The sequence below is a fragment of the Trichoderma gamsii genome, assembly GCF_001481775.2.
Source record: "Trichoderma gamsii strain T6085 chromosome Unknown Scaffold_4.2, whole genome shotgun sequence".
Lineage (NCBI taxonomy): Eukaryota > Fungi > Ascomycota > Sordariomycetes > Hypocreales > Hypocreaceae > Trichoderma > Trichoderma gamsii.
The window spans coordinates 648,556-667,786 of record NW_020171341.1 but is presented as its reverse complement, the minus strand read 5'-3'; the positions used below and the strand labels follow the sequence as shown (position 1 = coordinate 667,786).

Genomic DNA, 19,231 nt, shown 5'->3' with positions numbered 1-19,231 from the left:
GGAGCCACAAGGCTTAGAAGACCCATAGTTTGCTTACTTGAACCGTCAGCAGGATGAGAGTAACGTTGAATACCACGTGCTCGGTTATACCAACACCACTTCCATCTTCACGACGAACGTGATGCCCGCAAGAACTTGTACGAGCAGTACAGCATCTCCGCAGTACCCGCAATAACTGCATGAACCCTCCCTGGACGGAAGCTCCGGATTCCTGGATTCGTGTAATAACAGGATTCCTGTCATTTATACTCTAGCTTGGCAGTCACGCTGCCATTTACCAGCACCGCTGCGCCGGCACGCTAGACAGGGGCCTGGCCCAGCGCTAGTGCCTCTTCCCGAGCCCAAGATTCTGGTTCTGGGTCGGTCATTTGTCACTGATCAGTGACAGATACTGCCGTCTCTGGACATGAGACGGTTCGCCTGCTGGGATCTTTGGCCCGAGCGCGTCGTCGAGGCCGCCGTCTTTACCACATCTGGGCGTCTTAAACGTCTGCCTGGATGACGATTTCGACATGATGGTACATGGAGAAAGCCCCGGCCAAGCTAGGATTTGTTTCAAGCTGCAGGGGTGTTGGTGTTTGTTGTGTTTGAATATGAGTTCTGATTCGCTTGTGGCGGCTGATTATGGTCAATGCCAATTACTAATGTCACGCCAACAGAGACTATGAAATCATCTCCTTTTATTGATTACGAGACAAATGCTTGTTGTACCAACGTAATGGGGTGAGGTTGGAAACAGTAACTAACGCTGATACAGCGATTAGGCCAACCGCGTGTTCAAAGTAATCAGCTATCCGACATACTCATACCTAGGTTTCGAAACAAGCCACAATTTTAACGAGCCACTGACATTCTTTTATGAGCCCTTGAAATTGGAAAGAGAAAAAGTAAAAACTGCCCCTGGAAAGGGCATTTATAGAAGCTACCGTCTAAAAACATCCAATGCGCCCTTGTCCGTACAGCCATTTCCCGTATCCTCGAACCGAGAAAAAGGTTCCATCTATAACCCTTTTTATTTCCGTCGGTGCAAAGTAGTAGTACTACATACCTTGTCAGCACAAAGGCCCTGGCACTCCCACTTCCACCCCCGGTTTACCGCGCGTGAGCCAATCGCTAATATATATCTACTTTCCAACTATCGATCAGCCACTACTAGTACTTCTCCTTTGAGCCTCTTCTGACATGGCCTATATCAGAAAAAGGAAGTACCAGAAGAAAGCGTTGACAGTCTAACAAAAACTGCCGGCTAAGTCGGCAACTCAATATGCAAATATGCCCTGTCTGTCCTCTTGATTTGCAATAGCAATCTTTTGAAACTGAGCAAGATCCCATCGTTTCTTAAAAGTAGAGACCGAGGCTAAAACGCTAAACAGCCCTTTTTTTTTTAAAGAGCTAACTGTGTGTATGGATACCCCAGGTAATCAAAGAAAGACCGCTGACATTATTTTGTTTATCTTTTTTTTTCTATCCGCTGATGAATTAAGACAAAATGAAAAACAAGGATGCTTCGACGGAAGCCCACCCTTTCCTGGAACGCCAAGGGGGTTTCGTCATCGCTGGTATCGGGCGGCCCACCGGCGGTTTAACAAAAGGGCGTGATCAAGGGCGTGATCTTGTTCCCATGTCTCCCATCTCTCTTTCTCGCTCGCCTTGTAGGGCTACCTGTGATGTGTGTAGTAGGTACCACTTATTAGGCCGGCACTTATAATCGGGCCGTGCTTTGGAAGCAATTCGATGGCACTATTATGTACTACTTTAGCTAGCTGGTTGGCTAGGAGCAGCAGCAGCAGCAGGATCCTCGTCCTCGTCGTCGATGATTGCACAGCCCTCGCTCGCCTCGACACCGGCAGCTACGGGCGTTGCGTCCTTTGTGGAGACCGAAAGCGATTTCATCTCCAGGATTTCTCCTGCTCCTTCGAGATCGCTGCCCATTTTATCGATTTCTTCGAAGGTGAAGGCATCTGACAAGTTGATGGCTAGGAAAGTCTTTGGCAGTTTAACCCTTTAAGAAGAAAAGTCACAAGATGTCAGTTGTTAAATCTATATGGAAACAATTTTCTTTACGAGCAAGAGGAACACGTGTCTATACGAGGGAGAGAAGAAGAAAAAGAAGTGCCAAAAAAAAAAAAGAACACGTAATTCAGAGAGAAAGGGAAACAGGGCACGGGGAGTTAACGTACTGGTTGAACTTTGCACGGAGCGTCTTGATCACTTGCAGCCAATCTAGATGGGGCGTGAGACTGCGCCGCGGCGCACATCCGATGCAGTGCCGGCTATCCAGCTGGACGTGCAAGGGGTCAAAGACATGGCACCCAGGGCTGATTGTAATGCGGATGCTATAAGCAAAAGTGGGCTCGCCGTCGCCCGGAGCGCCCTCCGCGGGCGGGCTGACTTCCGACTCGTACAGCTCAAAGCAAATCTGCGAGAGGTAGTCGAGCTCCGGGATGGTGCTCCGGCTGATTTTCGTCTCGATGCCGCCTTCGATGATGCAGTTGAGCAGGGTGTAGATGTGCGACTCCTTGGTGAAATAGAAGAAGGACTTTGCGTCGTTGGAGGCCTGCATCTCCTCCAGGTCCTGGACGATCTCCTTGAGCAGCGGCAGGGACGTCAGCAGGCCGATTTCCAGCTTCTCGCTATCCGAGATGCCGTACTCCTGGGGGCAGATGAAGTCGAACAGGATCTTGGCTAGCCGGTAGAGCTCCTGCAGCGGCTCGTTCCGCGGGTCTGGCTTCTCCGCCGAGGAGGTGCTGCTCTTGTACAGCCTAAAGTACTGCTCAGGCGGTGCCTCGTCGATGTGGCGAAAGCTGTTGAGGAATGATCGCCGCCGGAAGAGCTTCTTGACGGTTGCTGATCGGCTGGAGCCTTCCGCTTTGTCCGAGTTATCGGGGGATGTCCCTGAGCTGGCCTTGCCGTCGTCTGCCGTTGCTGTCTTGGCGTCCTCCCCATCCTTTGTACTGCTAGTTGATGTTTTGCCATCCTTGACGCCGTATTCCTCTTCAAGCATGCTCCTTGGAGGGGTGAAGACCCATTCCAAGAATTGCCGGTTGTGCAGGGCATCAAACTTCATCGTGTCGTAGAGCTCAGAGATCTTGCTGGGATCAACCTTCTCCGCGTCACAAAACTCCGTAAACAGCTTCTCCCACCTCTCCCGGAAGAGATCCGCGTCTTCCCCGCAGCACCACCTGGGCTGAATATTGTTCACTGCATTAGCCTGTGATAGTGCTGACGACAACGACGTGCTGGAACCCTCGCCGTTGAGCTTCTCGTTGCTTGGGTTGGAAATTGCGCTGAGAGATGTCGCGGCGTTGCTGGGGTATAGTTTGCCATAGTTGTACTGCATAACTCGGCGATGAAAGTTCATTAGCTGAACCACCCGTTTCTGCACTTCCGACGGCTCAGGCATGTTCTCAGGCCAGGCAAACTGTGCCGGGCGGTCGTTGCCTTCACGGAGCAAGCCCTTGAGCTTCTTCTTGACTTTGTCTGTTTCATCCTTGGCAGCATTGGAGTCGTCTAGGAGATCCTTCCGGATGGTGATGAAGTCTTCCGGCAGTTCCTTTTCGCCTAAAAACGAGCATGCCCAGATCTGTGCGCTAGCCGTGACCCGCCTCTCGGAGCTGCTATAGACATGGACCTCGTCGAGGATATCCCTGTTTAGTAGCATCAAGTCGTTGCGCATGTTTTCTCCTAGCTCCTGTGACTGATACCTGGCTGAGTGAGTCGGTTCTCCGCCCCACTTGACGATGAGTTGAAGCTTGTCGAGGACAAGGCTTTCTTCGGCGGCGGTAAACTTGGACATGGTCACTTCCGAAACCGAATCATGCCTCTTCGATGCCCGTCCCTCAGGAGTTGACTCTGCAGCATCGCCTCCTGGCATCAGCGGCGTGCTGTCCCCGGTCTGATTCGCTATCACGGGAGCTTCCTCGGTCTCCGGCACCTGCTGCGGCTTCTTCTTGCGGAACATGGGCTTGATCTGGACTTTGGTTCCAGCCCAGCTTCCCTTCTTTACCAGGACGTTTCGGAGAGATTTAAGCTTCTCCCTGTCTTCGATACCCTGTATGTAAGCAACATCTACGGCCTGTATCACGCTCGCCAAGGCCGGCTCTCCGATGAGCAGCACCTCTTCTTGGTGACCCTTGAGAAGATCGATAAAGGGCTCAGTATGGAAAGTAAACTTGTACTTTTGCTTTGGAGTCCTATCGGCATGTCTGATGACCGAGACCATCCCTTTCAACTTCCACGAATGCTTTGGGGGAGGCGGAGGAGGGGGTGAAGGCTCCGCCTCTTCCTCTTCCTGCGCCAAGGCGCCAGCGGGAGAAGACTGTGATACATCCTTGCTAGACGCAGGAGTCGACGACAAGACGCTTGGCGATGTAAGTTCTGCAGCTGGTGGTGGCAGTGGTTGCGGTATCAAGGGGCTGCCTGATGAGCTCTGGCCAACGGACGTCCGCGTGCTCTGGACGGTAGGCGATGCTGTGCCACTAGGAGCGATTGCTGACTCGGCTTGGTCGGACTGTTCAGCTTGCGACGAGCGGTTGCTCTGCTTTGCCACGGGAATGGGTTGGACAGTGACGGTGCTAGAGCTTCCTTGCTCCATGTTTTGTCCTGCTCTGGCGATAGGGTCGACCTCTGAAGACGGCGCGGGAGAGGCAACTGGCGGCGAAGGCATGCCACGGCGTAGCCGTTCCTTGATGAAAACTTCTTTGAGAATGCTGGCGCAATGCTCGTAATAGTCTTCATTATCCTTGACAAAGCTCCAGCCATTGACGTCGATGACATAGCTCTTTCCCGAGGCTCTGAGTAAGTCGAAACCGCAGACTCTTTGCCCAAAAGCAGTCGAGATCTTGCGAGCTACCTCTCTTTCCTCTGTGCTCAGGCTGGTAACATAGCGCAGCTCTTTTCCATGCGTGTTTCGCCGAACGATACCATCGACAACGGGCGACTTGCGAGTTTCCGCATGACAATACTGAGGACCAACGGTGTAAGCCTTGACATCCTCGGCATTGTCGACTTCCATAAAGCTTTCGTAGATGTAGCTGGCTTCAGGCTCGGTAATCGCTCTGGGGATGTTCAAGTCGGGAATATATTCCGAGCTCTTGTTGCCAACTTTTCGGAACAGCTTTCGTCCACCTCCTCCTGAGCTTTTGGGGAAATATATGATGATGTTGTGATCCTCGCCGCTGATGGGCTTCTCTACAAAAGGCTTCTTGAGGAGTAATCCATCGACACTGAGGACGTCTCCGTCGTCTATGAGCTCGACCTTGCTTGGCGGCAAGGTGTTTTCCGGATCAGCGGGCTCCAGGGTGACGCCTGAGATCTCCTTGATATATTTCGTCATTTCTGGGCTCAGAACCTTTGGTCCGCCGTCTCGAGTGACCTCAAGGCGTTCTGGCGTTCGAACTTGGATCTTGTCTAGCAGACGCAGGCATGCACGGCGGTCCCAGAGGATCTTTTGCATGGGCACATCATTGACGCAAAAGGGTTTCCTCGTCTTTATATATGCGATTGCCTTCTCGAGAGGAAATCCATCGGAATAGAACGATATTAGATAGTCACTTGAGGCATGTTAGCGGTTGCCGCGTGCTCTATGGGGTATTGATTCCTGTCATTGGGTTGAACACGCAAGGGGATGTGCCACTATCCTCTTTGCGTTACCGAGGGATCTTCAGACTTACCACATGGGCCAATTTTCAACTTCTACACATGGAAAAAAAAGAAAGAAAAAAAATAGTCAGCTTTTTTTTTTCAAGTTTTTCTTGCTTCTTAGAGACACCGAAGACAGAAACGGATTTCTGTCTTTCTTGTTTCTGTCTTCGGTGTCTCCTAGCTGGGGGCATTTTCAATGGAACGTCGTATCATACCTTCATCAAGAATCGTCTTGTCGCCGAAAACAACGACGTCAAACTCGCGGTTTGCAATAAGGCGATTTAGAATATTCCTGCTTGGCTTGCTTCTGGCTTTGATGTCGAGTGCGCATATGCCAATAACGCCTAACGGGGCTGGTTTGGCTAAAATCAAACTGTTAGATGTCGCTCATATTCCATCTCATATAAGATATAAAATCTCCCTCCTTTTCTAACGCACCTTCTTCCTTCTCTCGATGATGAGGTCCTCGTTCGCTACTGGGACTCTGGCTGCTATATGCAGTGCTTCCGCTGAATCGTCTCTTGGCTCTACTCCGAGAGCGATCAGGTTGGCTGCTTCGCATAGTTTCGGATCGCTGGTTGCGCCTGACTAGATCATGATGGGTCTGCGAGTCTCTGGCTGCCAGGCTGTGATTGCTAGGAGACGCATGTCCTGGTTGGGCTGCTGAAGATGTTGTCACGGTCATATTGGACAATGCAGCCTCAGGCAGAGCTGACGCTGTTCCTTTTGAAGATGACATCAGGCCCGGTACCGACCGCGGAGGCTCTCCTTGATCAGAGGCTCGATTGGATGGAGGGGCGCTGGCGATCACACCACGCGCGGAGGCCAACGAGTACAACGATGTTCCCGACAGACGCTTGGATTGGACCGAATACGAATCGGAAAACGATGATCTCGTGGTCAAGGCGGGCTCGGGGAGGGCTGAATGGTTGCCCGTAGAATCTGGGTTGGGACGCATCCGAGGAGTGTCTTTGTCGAAGAGCTGCTGCTGCGCTTCCCCCAGATAGAGCTCTTCGGTCAGGGCCTCGGAAGCGGCAGAGTGTCGTCGATTGTACGGCCACGAACGACCGCTCCTCAGCAGATTGGAAGAATAAGGGCTGCTGGAAAAGCTGGATCGCTCGGCGTGGATATCGGAGGTGCCCGGCTCGGCGTAGCGGCTCTTCTTACTGCTGACGGACCCCGTGAAGGACGAGACGGAGACGCTGCGGGAGTGCCTCGAAGGTTGAGACGGCAACGTCGACGGCGAGGAATTGGCCGCACTGGGCTCGTACGAGGGCGATTGCCGTGGCTGCGGAGACTCGTCAGAAGCAATGGCCGCTGAGCCAGAGGCGCCCAAGGGGTCCATTTTGATAGCGGTGGCGGAGGCTGCCCGGCGGGACACAGAACTGGGCCTGGAACTTTTTTCTTGTCTTTGCTGCTGTGGTTTTGGCACGGCCCTACTGTATGGGGGACTCAGGTAGTTTGTCGACTAACGGCCAGCCGGTCTGAAGGTTAAGCAGAGCAGAGGGAAGAAATTGAGGCCGAGAGAATCCACTCGGTCGAAAAGCGTGGAGGTCTCTAGTTTTGACTGTGCGTGGCTGCAAGCGTCAAGCGGGCGGTGACATCATTTGGAGACTGGATTTACACAGGGGCATCAGTATCGAGAGCGGCTCATCGATTGTGCGAGAAGGGAGCAAGACATAGAAAAAAATAGGGATGAATTGGAATTTAATACAAATGAAGAGACTCAGCGCGATTCATTGATGTACATGTAAACGCGAATAATGTTGATAAAGCAAATCCAATGGCAGGATGGTACTTACTGTTAGTCGCTGCAGAGCCCGCGCTTCTTGGTGGCGCTGCTCGCAAAATATTTTTTTTCTCCTCTACTTGCTCTTTTTGGTCCTTTCTCGGTCTCTTACTCGACGTTTCCTGAACTCTTATTGGCGCAAAGCTCATGCAGCGTCAGCCATCGAGGGGCTCAAAGACAAGGATCTGCCCTGACCCCAAGAAAATTGAACAGAAAGACAGCGAGCTGTATGGAGTAGGTGGAGGGGTCGAGGCTCGATTGGCGAATGGAAGCAGCCGGTGCCCTGAGCAGAGTGCAGAAAACGACCAGCTAAAACTTGCTGCGTGGCACGAAACCCACTTGGCGGTGAGGCCGTCGCTCGAGTTGAGAGAATTGAAAGCAAGGAACTTCGTTTTAGTTATACTGCTAGAAATGAGTTTGCGCGGACTACGCAATGGGCGTGCCAGCATGGTAGATTTCATCTGTGTAACCACACCGAGAGAACTTGGATGGAGTGTTAGAAAGGTCATAAAGCTGAAATCTGGCTCTGCAGCAGCCCTTTCCTAGACCGAGTACGAAATACGCAGCGACAGCTGTTACCTAGGTATATAGACTCTGATCATAGCATTTGACAGTTTGAAGCATTTCGAAAATGCTGTGCCTTGTTGGAGGTTCATCAACAGTACTTCTCAAATTGTCTCTCCATGCCACAAGGTTATTTCATTCATATAAAAAGAGTCCGCATATACCAAGTAGACGACATATAATTGAGAAACACACCAGCTTTTCTCAGCTGTAGATACCCGTAATCTTCATACCCTGATTTGAATCCCAGGTAATGGGCTGCCATGTGGCGGTGTCATGTGTAGAGGGGCACGAGCTGCTGTGGCGTAGGTAGTAGTTACCACCCTTAGGTAAGCGGCAGAAAACGGCAGTATTCATCACCGCCAAAAATTTACAGATCCGACGGCAGCTTCTCGACGAGAAATTGCGAAACGCTGCACCACAACACCAGCGCAAAGATGTCGCATTCCGATCCCGATGGGCCGCTGGCAAAGCGCCAGAAAGTCTCGACTTTGGCCAATGCGCCTGAAAAATCAAGCAATTCCTCCCGCATTTTTGCGCCTTTCAGAGTCCGTCCATGCGATGCCCTTTGGCTTTTCTATCGCTGGCATAGCAAGTTCTAACCACTCACTGTATAGACTGTTGGATTGATCTCCCCGTCCAATATCCCATTCACTTCGGTTCCTATGGGTAAAACAACTTTTCAAATCACAACGTCGGTTGGTCGATCTCTGCAGACGTACGACTTGCTCCGCGGTCTCAATCTCGTCTTCGTTACCCGACCACAAACGCTCGCCGATATCACTGCTACGTTAGCCTGGGGAAAGAAGGTTTTTGCGGCATGGGGTGGATCGCAAGATAGTGAGCCTCAAGGCCTATGGGTCTTTCAAAGAGGTAGAAAAATCGCCGAGGTGGCCCTCCCAAGCGACTTGGCGGAGCCAATTCAGCAAATCATCATCTTTGGAACCTGGTTCATTGCTTGCGCAAAGACAAGAATTGAGGTTTTCAAAACAGCGACGCTTGAGCATTACACCACCATCCACACCATGGCTGCTTCCAAAGGTGGCCATGAGATCACGGGTGGCGTTGTCACTATGCCAACCTATCTGAACAAGATCTTTGTTGGTCGCAAAGATGGCTGGGTTGAAATCTGGAACATTAGCACCGGAAAGCTGATATATACCCTTCTGCCGCCTTCACCGGATTCCGGCGCTGTTACCTGCCTCGAGCCAACCCCAGCTCTCTCTATGCTAGCGATCGCTTACTCGAATGGCTCTCTGGTCATCACCAATGTTCTGACCGACAAGCGCGCTCTTCAAGTCGAAGCCGGACACGCAGACGCCCCCGTTACCTCAATATCCTTCCGAACCGATGGCCTGGGAGCTGGACACGACGGTAGGAAGGATGGCGTCATGGCCACTGCTACCCCGGCTTCAGGCGACATCACCTTCTGGGATCTAAACCGCGGAGGTCGTGTGATGGGAGTCCTGCGCAGCGCTCACAACCCACCATCAGGCGAGGGTGGCGCTGTTCTTGGCGGTATCAGCAAAGTCGAGTTCCTGTCTGGACAGGCAGTCATCGTTTCTAGCGGCCGGGATAACTCGCTGAAGACCTGGATCTTCGACGAAACACCCTTTTCCCCTATCCCAAGAATCTTGCACTCACGTAGCGGACATTCTGGACCGGTTAACTGCCTACAGTTCTTACCTTCCGATTTCGACGGCGCCGAAGCTGGAAATAAGTGGATTATCAGCGGTGGCAAAGATAGGAGTCTTTGGGGATGGAGTATGCGTCGTGATGGCCAGAGTACCGAGCTCAGCCAAGGCAATATTCGTAAGAAGGCAAAGAAGATTGGGATACTGGCTACCAACGCACTTGCACATGGTCCAACAACGACTTTGGAAGACCTTAAAGCTCCCGAAATTACCTGTATTGCCACTTCGCTCAACCGCGACGGCGGCATTGGTGCATTGCCTGGAAAACAGGAGATTTGGCAGAAGGGACGAGACCTTAGCAAAAAGATGGACGCCGAGCTTAGTGGCATGACGGGCTGGGAAAGTGTTGTTACTGCTCACAAGGGCGACCCTTGTGCCCGTACCTGGTTCTGGGGCCGAAAGAGAGCTGGTCGCTGGGCGCTCCCGACAGGAGACGGCACCGACGTTACCACTGTCGCTATCAGCCCCTGCGGAACATTCGCGCTGGTCGGCTCCGGAGCTGGTGGCATCGACATGTACAATCTTCAGTCTGGTGTTCACCGCCAGCGCTTCCCGTCCAAGTTAACGCCAGCACAGGCTCGCCAGCTGAAGATGCAGCAGCTTCGACAAGCAGATGATGTTGTCCAGCTACAGAGCGAAGGCAACCGAAAATATCCCGCCGGCGTCGGCAAACATACCAAGGCCATTACTGGTCTGATTGTCGATTCTATGAACAAGACTGTGGTATCTTGTGGCTTGGATGGCAAAATCAAGTTTTGGGACTTTTTGACAGGGACCCTCCTTGAGCAGCTGGACTGGGCACCTATGACATTCCCGACTGGATGCCGATACCATCCAGCTAACAACCTCTTGGCGTTTTCTTGCGATGATTTGTCTATCCGAGTTGTCGACCTGGAAACGAAAAAGACGATTCGTGAATTCTGGGGCCCCAAGGATGTCATTAACGACTTTTGCTTTTCCAACGATGGCCGGTGGATCATCGCTGCCTCACGCGATTCCGTGATAAGGATATGGGATCTGCCCACCAGCCACCTTATCGATGCTATTAGATTGGAGAAGCCTTGTAAAGCTGTTGCCATGTCATTTACCGGCGAATATCTCGCTGCCGCTCTCGAGGATAGCCCTGGTGTCACAATATGGACCAACAAGGCCCTGTACAAGCACGTTCCAACTCGCCAGATATCCGAAGCGGAAATTGGCCTGGTGGCTGCACCTACGACGGCTGGAGAAGGAAACCAAGGCTTGCTGGAAGCCGCCTTTGAAGAAGACAAGGAGGAGGAAGACAGTGGCGTTGTTGCGCCTTCAATCGATCAGATCAGCTCAGATTTGATGACGTTGAGTTTGGTTCCCAAGAGTAGATGGCAGACGCTGCTCCATCTAGACTTGATCAAGGAGCGAAACAAGCCGACCGAGGCGCCAAAGCTTCCCGAGAAGGCTCCCTTTTTCCTGCCATCTACTTCTGGTGCGCAAGTGCCTGGGCTCAAGGACGATGCTGAGCAGGCAGAGATCGATAGCAAGTCCCGTATCTCGAGATATGACCAGGCTCGCTTTGAGGAGGCATTTACGTCGAAACTGCGTGCTGGTGCCGAAAACAATAATTGTAAGTATCCTGCGTGATCCTATTGCTACTTTGTAGCAGTTGAACAAATACTAATCTTATCAACTACAGACGACGAATTCATCGAGCACCTCAAGTCTCTCTCTCCTTCAAGCGCAGATCTGGAGCTTCGATCCCTCTCCCTGGGCGATGACGACGAGTCAAACGAGCTGCTGTTATTTATTCGAGCGCTTACGACTAGGCTGCAAGCACGAAAAGATTACGAGTTGACGCAGGCGTGGATGACCGTGTTCCTCCGACTTCACTTTGACTTGGTGATGGAGAATAAGGCTCTGCTGAAGGCTCTTGAGGAGTGGAAGGAACAGCAGGAGAAGGAATGCAATAGGCTGGATGATTTGGTAGGTTACTGCAGCGGCGTGGTCACGTTTTTAAGAAGCCCGCGAACATGATGTGTTGGGTCATGGTTGTTTTGGAATATAGTAAATAATAGATGGGAAAGACTAGCGGATAAAAACAATCCATTGTATCTGATGTGTGTCTATGTCCACGTCTATTTCCCAAGACCATCCAATATTTTTCCAGCTCCAAAGACAGGCACCTATTATGCTACTACTACTTAGTATCTAATATTCTGAAGCCCCGCAGTACCAGCAAACAAGTCGTGATATTTCTTCTTCGTGACTCCCGCAAGCAGAAGCAACACAATGAAAAAAAGAAGAGAAATGTTATCAAAAATTGCGCCTCCCATGGCCCCGAAGGACAATGGAGCAAGGAGCCGACTCCGCGATGTGCAATGCAGGTCCTCCGCACTGCATTCCCAGCAGCTTGATCTTGGGAATGCGAAACAAGGTAAGTATGGAGAGAAGAAGAAGAAGAAGAAATCGAAGAGAGAGAGGGGAGAGAAGGGATTATATAGATGGAGGAGATGGTCTGTGCGCTGTGGGCGGTCAAGTTTGTTGAAGTGAAGTTGAAGGGAAGGTGAGAGCGAGGCTTTGGTGTGAGTGGGCAGGTGCAGCTGCTGCCTAGAGGGCTGAATGAGAATGCTGGCTTCTACTTTGCGGGTACACAAACATCAGGCTCTGTGTTTGTGCTGGGCTATACAATTTTATTTACCAGACATTTAATGATGATTAGTCGTTTTGTAGCTATCAAGTAGCTTTCTAGTCGTGAGATGAGGAGCTGCTGCCTGTTCTGGTGCCATTTATGCCCATCAAGGCAATGGCCGAGATTGTTGGTCTGGATATGAATAGAGTCTACTGAGTGGATTGTATCCCCTCTCTGCCAGCGAATATCCCAAGGCTAACCGTAGCCTGACTGTTGCCTATGTTTTCTTCTTTCCTCCTTATATACGATGAGTGATGATGAGGATAAGAGGTCAGGTTGTCGAGTAGTAGCCGGCGAAATGAGTTTTGAGATTTATGGCGGGAGGGAATCAAGTTTGACGAGCTTCTCATTAGACCTACATTTTCTACTTGTACCAACACAGCCCTGTTATCCTCAATTGGCTGCACAACCAACAAAATTTGTCATGTGCTAATCTGTAAATCTACCTTGAGGCAGTGTAGGTAGGACAAGGCCGACACACGACGATTTAGCCTCGTTGTTTGAGTCAATTACCACTTTTATAACATGCCCAGTTACGATATTACTTTCATCATGTTTTTCAATCTTCCCGTCCCGCCAGATCCAGCGCTTTGCCATCAATATCCTGCAACCATAGCTCGCTCCCCAGCTCTCCAAAATGACGGAAATGCAAGAGCTCAGTGATAAACTTCATTCAGTACTAAAGATTACGGAAGAAGCACCAACCGGATCGCCGTCTGCTTATCTTGCCGACTCGGTAGACCGTTCGGATTCTGATGCTACAGAAGACAGAGCACAATGGAGAGAGTGTATAAAACCCTCACTAAACGTCTTGCCAATCTCTTTATTAATGGCAATTAGTCGATCGTTTTATGGACAAACAAGCTAAGGAACGTCCTTATCCGAAATACCTATACCGAGCTCATGTTCACGGCCACCCGTTCCCTCGATTGCCGGATGTTTTCGAAGGAGATAGTGATAGCTTCGGTTCTGACTATCATCTTTGGTGTGAAAATAACGCAGTATCGCCGATACTCGTGCCCATAGACGACCCGATGGATATTTCTACCGTCGAAGACTTCTTCTATGAGCTAAGTCTTCATCTAGGGAAGACCAGCTTCAATCTCCCGCCAAGAGATGATGACGAGCAACCGTTTCGATCTTCCCTTGTTTCTCTTAGCGGCGACTTCTGTTGGACAACGCAAAGAATCTGTAGAATTGGTAGGATAACAAACAAAAAGAAAGACCAATTACCTGGCCTGGCCATCTTCAAATCTTCAACGATAGGCTCTAGTGGTGTGCGTGTCTGGCGGGTAGAGGATATGCTCTCATACTTGGACAAAAGACTTGGAAAGAACTCCGTTCATATTTCTCCAGATCTCCGCCGCTGGGCCACCAATGCCGATGAATTTGTTTGTTGGAGCCTTGTCCCTCGGGACGCATTGGTTGCCTTTACTCCCTTACCTGGTCTGATCAAAGCGCTCGATGGCAGAAAGAAGGCTTTCTTGACGAAAGAGTTTGTGGACTCCAACTACCTGGGCGATTTCAGGCGACTTCCTCTGGTACATATCTCTCGGAGAGAGTATGCAGATAGAGCATCAGAATTTGTACGCAACATCATCACTAATGTTTCCTCTTTGGAGGAGGCGAAGCAGCTGTGTATGCATATGAAAGAGGTTCTGTCAAACCCCTATACATGGGGCTACGAGGTTGCGCGCTCTGTCAAAGGCTTGGACGAAGCAATCTCAGGGCTTTGGAAACAGCCTTAATGGTAAAGCTGACTAGGGTTTCTCGTTTCTGGTGCAGGAAGTTGTTTCGAGCATAGATCTTCCATTTTGTATGTTGTTTCAACCGTGCTTGATCTATTCTCTATAGGAAACTTCAATTTGATCTTAATGATATTACGATTCTATCTCTCATGGATGTCTTCAAGAGACCATGTTATTTAGTGGTAACGATATTCACTGCGTCTGCTCAGTAAATTCTGCCAGCGGCACGACTCCCAATAGTGGCCCTCTTTCCCCACAGTTCAAGCATCGGTTTTCATCGAACCTGATCTCTCGACCTTCTTCAACGGTTGATTCGTATGCACAGCAGTCTCTTAGCGTATGGTTGTCCCAATCACAGCGGTAGCAGCGCAGTCCTGTTCCAAGGCCACGATTCTTCGGCATATGTCTAGCACTCTGAGGCCTACTGGCACGCCCTGCTGACTGTCCTCTGCTGGTATGCGGGACGACCAGCATGTCCTAGATATATTGCGCCAACAGTGCCTTGGTCACTGCGGCCGCTGTTGCAGCCAAGAGACCGGGCTCTTTTTTCAAAAATGTACGCATGGTATCCCTTTTCTAGTCCTCACACAGCTCGAGCTGGGCTACTAGGTAGTTATCAGCACAATGTCGTGGCTAATGAAACATATGGCCGTGTAGTGGCTAAGAATGCCGATTCGATTCAATGCGCCGTCTGGTTTCTACATGAGTATTGAATAGGTGAGTTGAAGTGGGGTGCTAGATAACTTTTTCCCTAAATATATTTACAAGGCATATTTGTCAACAAACTTTACAGTCTCTGTCTTGATCGTGCGCGAATCTAAAAACCGCTATACGTATATAGATTGATAAAGCATTACATTCCATTATATGACATCAAGATACTGAGGCGAGCTCGTTCGATCTTCCAGGTCTTTCCACGCCTTCTTATCTATATAACATTCTCCTACCAGTTGGAAAGCTTTGGTACTTTGGGCGCTGCTAATTTTGCGGCTATCCCTAAATACGAATGGAACTGCAGCGTCGACACAAATGTAGATTTCATCACCAATTTTCGCGTCTTCTGGTCCAATGCCCATGTACCCTGTATCGGTGATAAAAAAGCGACGAGAGTGGCAATGCCTTAAAATAGCCTGGACATAGAGCAGGTAACTGGGGGGTTGGTCCTTTGCTGCAAGACGGAATGGAATATCGGTAAAAGGCAACAAAGAATCTTCTGTAGCTTGTGCAGAATTCCTTTCCGACGCCATTTGCCTGACACGAGCTTCCCAACTCAGTGCAGATCCGTCGCGCTCTAGCGCTCGCTCCTTTCGGACAAATCGAATAATGGCATTATCATACCCGGCGCTATAAGTGCTTATAATTTCGTGAAAGAAGTATTCGTTTGAGTCGTTGCCGTGGTAGTACTGGGGAACGACGTTTGCCTTTCTTCTACCAACCACAGCCTCATCTTGTAGTAGAGACTTCCACTCACGTAATGGAAAAAGGCCTTGGCCGGCGAGATATGGCGAGCCCATTTTGGTAATCTTGCCACATGCGTAGCCAGCTATACGTAACCTCGCGGGATCTTTTATTGCACCGGTGGTTGACTCATCCAAGACAATCTGTGGACTCTTAGGATTATCCGCTCGCTTTTCGAATATTTGAGGTCTGTTTTGTGCTATGCGCAAAGATGTTCCAAGGATTTCGCGTTTGGGTTGGACACTCCAGTCTGGCACCCATGATGGCAGACCATCCATCGTTGAATCTCCCTGCATAGCACTAAGAAGGCCGTAGCCGCTATCAGGTATGAGGGCAAGGGCGCAGTCTGTATAGACTTTGGCAACTGGATCTTCATATCGTGGCTTGAGACCGAATTGCTTGCCTGATTTGTCTAGCAACGATAGCATGCTGTAGATCTTATCTCGGGGATCTGTTGCCTCGCAATGTCTTGCTTGAATAAGGAGTTTGAGCATCGGCGACTCCACATGGTGCTCTGTCAACGAGACGCTAGGTGCAGAGACTACGAATGGCAGCTGTTGTAGCCATTTGTTGGTTGTGTTCCAATTACTGAATTGCTTAATTGTCGACCAAGATAGTGCTTTGTCCCCGCAATATGCCATACCAGTCGCTGGTAATACGACTTCTTGAATAATCCATACTCTTGTGAACCAAGGTCGACGGAAGAAACTGCTTAATGCTTGGACCAACTCTTCGGATTTTGGGTAGCTTAGAGAGTTTGTATCTGAAGACGGTTTATCGCATTCTATGATGAAATCAACCGCTAGATCGCTGTCCATTGAAGCCTCGCCGAGGTAGATGGCAACGGTTGTGGCACTGGAGTAAATCGCAGCCATAAGAGACACTTGGTGGTTTCTTTCTGCCACATTCGATTGATCAATGCTCAGAGTGTCTATCCATAAATTACGTGGGCGGTCTTGATATCGTAAACGACGAAGAGCAGAGACACAGTTAGAAGTCACAAATAACTCTTTTGGTCGCTCATGCTCATGAGCCTTGATGAAGACGGCTTGGCGGTCGTCAGGGTCTCCCCAGGTATATGATAATGCTTCATAAGAGATGTCTGAATGAATTTCAGCGATTATCAGCTCACAGGTGATTGGTTCATTGCTTCCAGGCTGGAGGGAGACGATGCGTATGTGATTTGGCGTTGGAAGAGCCGGCCCAGGGTATGGGGAGCTGGTTGCAGCATCTGTGTTGAGGTCTCCCATTATCGCATGTATAGGCGGATTCCAGTAAGAATATGGAAACTATGGCCTCGTGACTCATTTACCAAATGGTATTCGCTTTCTGATGCTCGAATGGTGCCAACCTGGTTGTAATGCCTGAGCCCAAGACTGATTTCCCCGCTGAGTACCTTGTGCGCAACATCCGTGAGCTTTCTTAGTAAAAACGCAATGCAGTCGATATGAGTATCCGCCTCCATAGGAGAGAAAAGAAAGAAGACAAAGAGGATTGTAGGCCTTGAAAATGAAGAAAATAGTACAAAGAACGTGGGGAAGGCTGCCTAATATTTGCATGGGTGCTTGGGTACCTAAAATGATAGGTCTCAATTGTGGGGTGTTTGGTGCAGCTGAAGTATGCATATCACGCTGTAGAAATTAAGAAAGAGGTTAGCTTTTGCTTCTGAGAGAATGATCGCATCATTGATGGAAACATTGATGACGCAGGAGGAGAAGAAGCATTCCACGCAATTTCTCATCCGTCTAGGCTTTGGTCTTGTCTTCCTATGTTCTTTTCTAGATGGTGGGGAGATTTGAGCGGGATGATGGTAGTATGTTGTGGCGTCTTGAAGGTGAGGACAGTGTTCAATTGTAGTTTCATCCTTGCCGTCTGTGGTGATGCTCCGTACTTACTTTACAGCAGTTATCTCGACCACCGCTGGTGCGCTCATGATAAATCATTTGCTTTATTCAGCGGAGTATGTACAGCATCCCAATTTCAATTTCCAATAGCACAGCTGAAATTTGATTAGGCAGCTAGTCCATACATTAAAATATATAACTACTATCGTAGTAGTAATAGTAGTAGTAGCAGTAATCAGGGTGTCGAATAACTTCTTCCTTTCTTAATTCCAATAGTTGATACATGCCTAGTCCCGTATTGACTCGGTTCCACATTTGTCTAGTCGACGGTATCTTAGTCTATTAATCTATTGATCCAAAGAGCATCCGCCTCCCAAGAAAGAGAAGGGAGAAGGGAAGGGGAGAAAGGTTGGAAACGTGAAAGGAAGAAGAAAATAAGAAAGTATGTGTGAAAGGATGCCTATGTGGCGCTGTAGTTCTTATTCTAACAATTGGCACATTTGTCTCCTCTTCTCCGCCACTAGCCTCTTGAGAGAAGAATTATCTAAAATACAGGCCATGGCTTCGTTCCCTCCATTTTCGCCAGCTGCATTTGGATGATGGACTGGATTTTCATCTCAAGGCTGCAATTGCGTTTCAAAGTAAAGTGAGATCCTTCAGGTTTCGTTGAGCCTGTAGTTTCTGCGGCGACTGTCTTGTCCAATGAGGAGTTTGGATCATGGTGAAGCGACTGGTGGTATTCCGGCATCCGGATATCGCTGAGGGCTTTTTCTATTGCCATGACGCTAAAACCATCGTAGTTGCCATTCTCTTCCCAATCGACTTGCGATTGGAGGTTGTCGAGACCCGTCGCCTTCAAACCCTTCATGAGAGCACCCAGAGACATTGACAGACATTCAAAAGAGCATTCCTTTTCCTCTTCACCTAACTGCTCCTTCAACGAATTGATACTGGATATGAACCCGGAAATCAGCTTGCACCGGGATGTTACAAGCTCATCTGAAGCTAAGGTTATTATCCGTATGTTCGACTAAGGAGCTATAACTTTTGAAACTTACTGGCTATGTCCCCTGTGCCTGGCAAGTCTAACATGTGCATCCAGCCTCTACTCTCATATATGATAATTTTTGTAAGCTTCTCATAAGCGTCTTCGTCAATAAACACGCCTGATACAAAGAGTCTGAGCAAAAGTTTCCGACCAAAGGACGAAGGAAGAGGTTGTTCCAGCCGACTGATCCACGCTTTTCCAAAAAAGTGTGCCGCCCTGTGAAACCCGTACTCCTCGACGATCACGGCAATTTTTGCCAGCTTCTCCAGATCAACCATATGGGGAACCTTCTGCGTTTGGCCATGGATTATATGCATCAGAATCGTCAGCGCGTCTTTGTCCCAACCCTTGGCGGTCATAGTATAAGAATAACCATTCTCTGCTTTAGTCTCTCTCCACTGATTGGTTCTTAGCAGCGAAGAGTATCTCATATTCGGTAATAATTGTTGTGAAGAAATCCTCATATGTATATCTGGCGCGTCTTCGACATTTGTGAGTACGCGTAGTGCCGAGCTCGCTAACCTATCTTCTTCTTGTTGCTTGTCAGGAGTCCAGTACTGCGGTAGGGCTGTAGGCCATGGCTCAAAGGAACTGTCTACAGCAAAGGGCTCGTCAGGATTATGCAAGATAAGGAGAGTATCTCCATTGGGGTCAATTTCGATAAGGGCAGTCTCTATAGTCATCTTGAGCAAGGCGTATAGTGATAGTACATGTAGGTAGGTAGGTAGGCCAGAGACTGAGCAGGCATTATGGACGAGCCTTTCGTCTATTATAGTACCCT

At 49.6% G+C, this 19,231-nt stretch overlaps 5 protein-coding genes across 5 annotated transcripts; 2 read left to right on the top strand and 3 right to left on the bottom strand.

Annotated features, from left to right (window-relative positions):
* Positions 1-1,755: 1,755 nt before the first annotated feature.
* Positions 1,756-6,988, bottom strand: TGAM01_v201663 (hypothetical protein; the record flags this gene model as incomplete). The annotated part of the gene is made up of 5 exons (XM_024548814.1): positions 1,756-2,002; positions 2,181-5,552; positions 5,673-5,694; positions 5,859-6,005; positions 6,082-6,988. 5 exons carry the CDS (start codon positions 6,986-6,988, stop codon positions 1,756-1,758), a joined length of 4,695 nt encoding a protein of 1,564 aa, XP_024406425.1.
* Positions 6,989-8,433: 1,445 nt separating this feature from the next.
* On the top strand, positions 8,434-11,697 carry TGAM01_v201662 (hypothetical protein; the record flags this gene model as incomplete). Its single annotated transcript, XM_018807220.2, has 3 exons — positions 8,434-8,544; positions 8,614-11,290; positions 11,360-11,697. The coding sequence occupies 3 exons, from the start codon at positions 8,434-8,436 to the stop codon at positions 11,695-11,697; spliced, it is 3,126 nt and encodes a 1,041-aa protein (XP_018659554.2).
* A 1,292-nt stretch (positions 11,698-12,989) lies between these two features.
* Positions 12,990-14,100, top strand: TGAM01_v201661 (hypothetical protein; the record flags this gene model as incomplete). The annotated part of the gene is made up of 2 exons (XM_024548813.1): positions 12,990-13,140; positions 13,193-14,100. 2 exons carry the CDS (start codon positions 12,990-12,992, stop codon positions 14,098-14,100), a joined length of 1,059 nt encoding a protein of 352 aa, XP_024406424.1.
* An 863-nt stretch (positions 14,101-14,963) lies between these two features.
* On the bottom strand, positions 14,964-16,808 carry TGAM01_v201660 (hypothetical protein; the record flags this gene model as incomplete). The annotated part of the gene is made up of 1 exon (XM_018807218.1): positions 14,964-16,808. The coding sequence occupies one exon, from the start codon at positions 16,806-16,808 to the stop codon at positions 14,964-14,966; it is 1,845 nt and encodes a 614-aa protein (XP_018659552.1).
* A 1,138-nt stretch (positions 16,809-17,946) lies between these two features.
* Positions 17,947-19,133, bottom strand: TGAM01_v201659 (hypothetical protein; the record flags this gene model as incomplete). Its single annotated transcript, XM_024548812.1, has 2 exons — positions 17,947-18,407; positions 18,461-19,133. 2 exons carry the CDS (start codon positions 19,131-19,133, stop codon positions 17,947-17,949), a joined length of 1,134 nt encoding a protein of 377 aa, XP_024406423.1.
* Between the last annotated feature and the right edge of the window lie 98 nt (positions 19,134-19,231).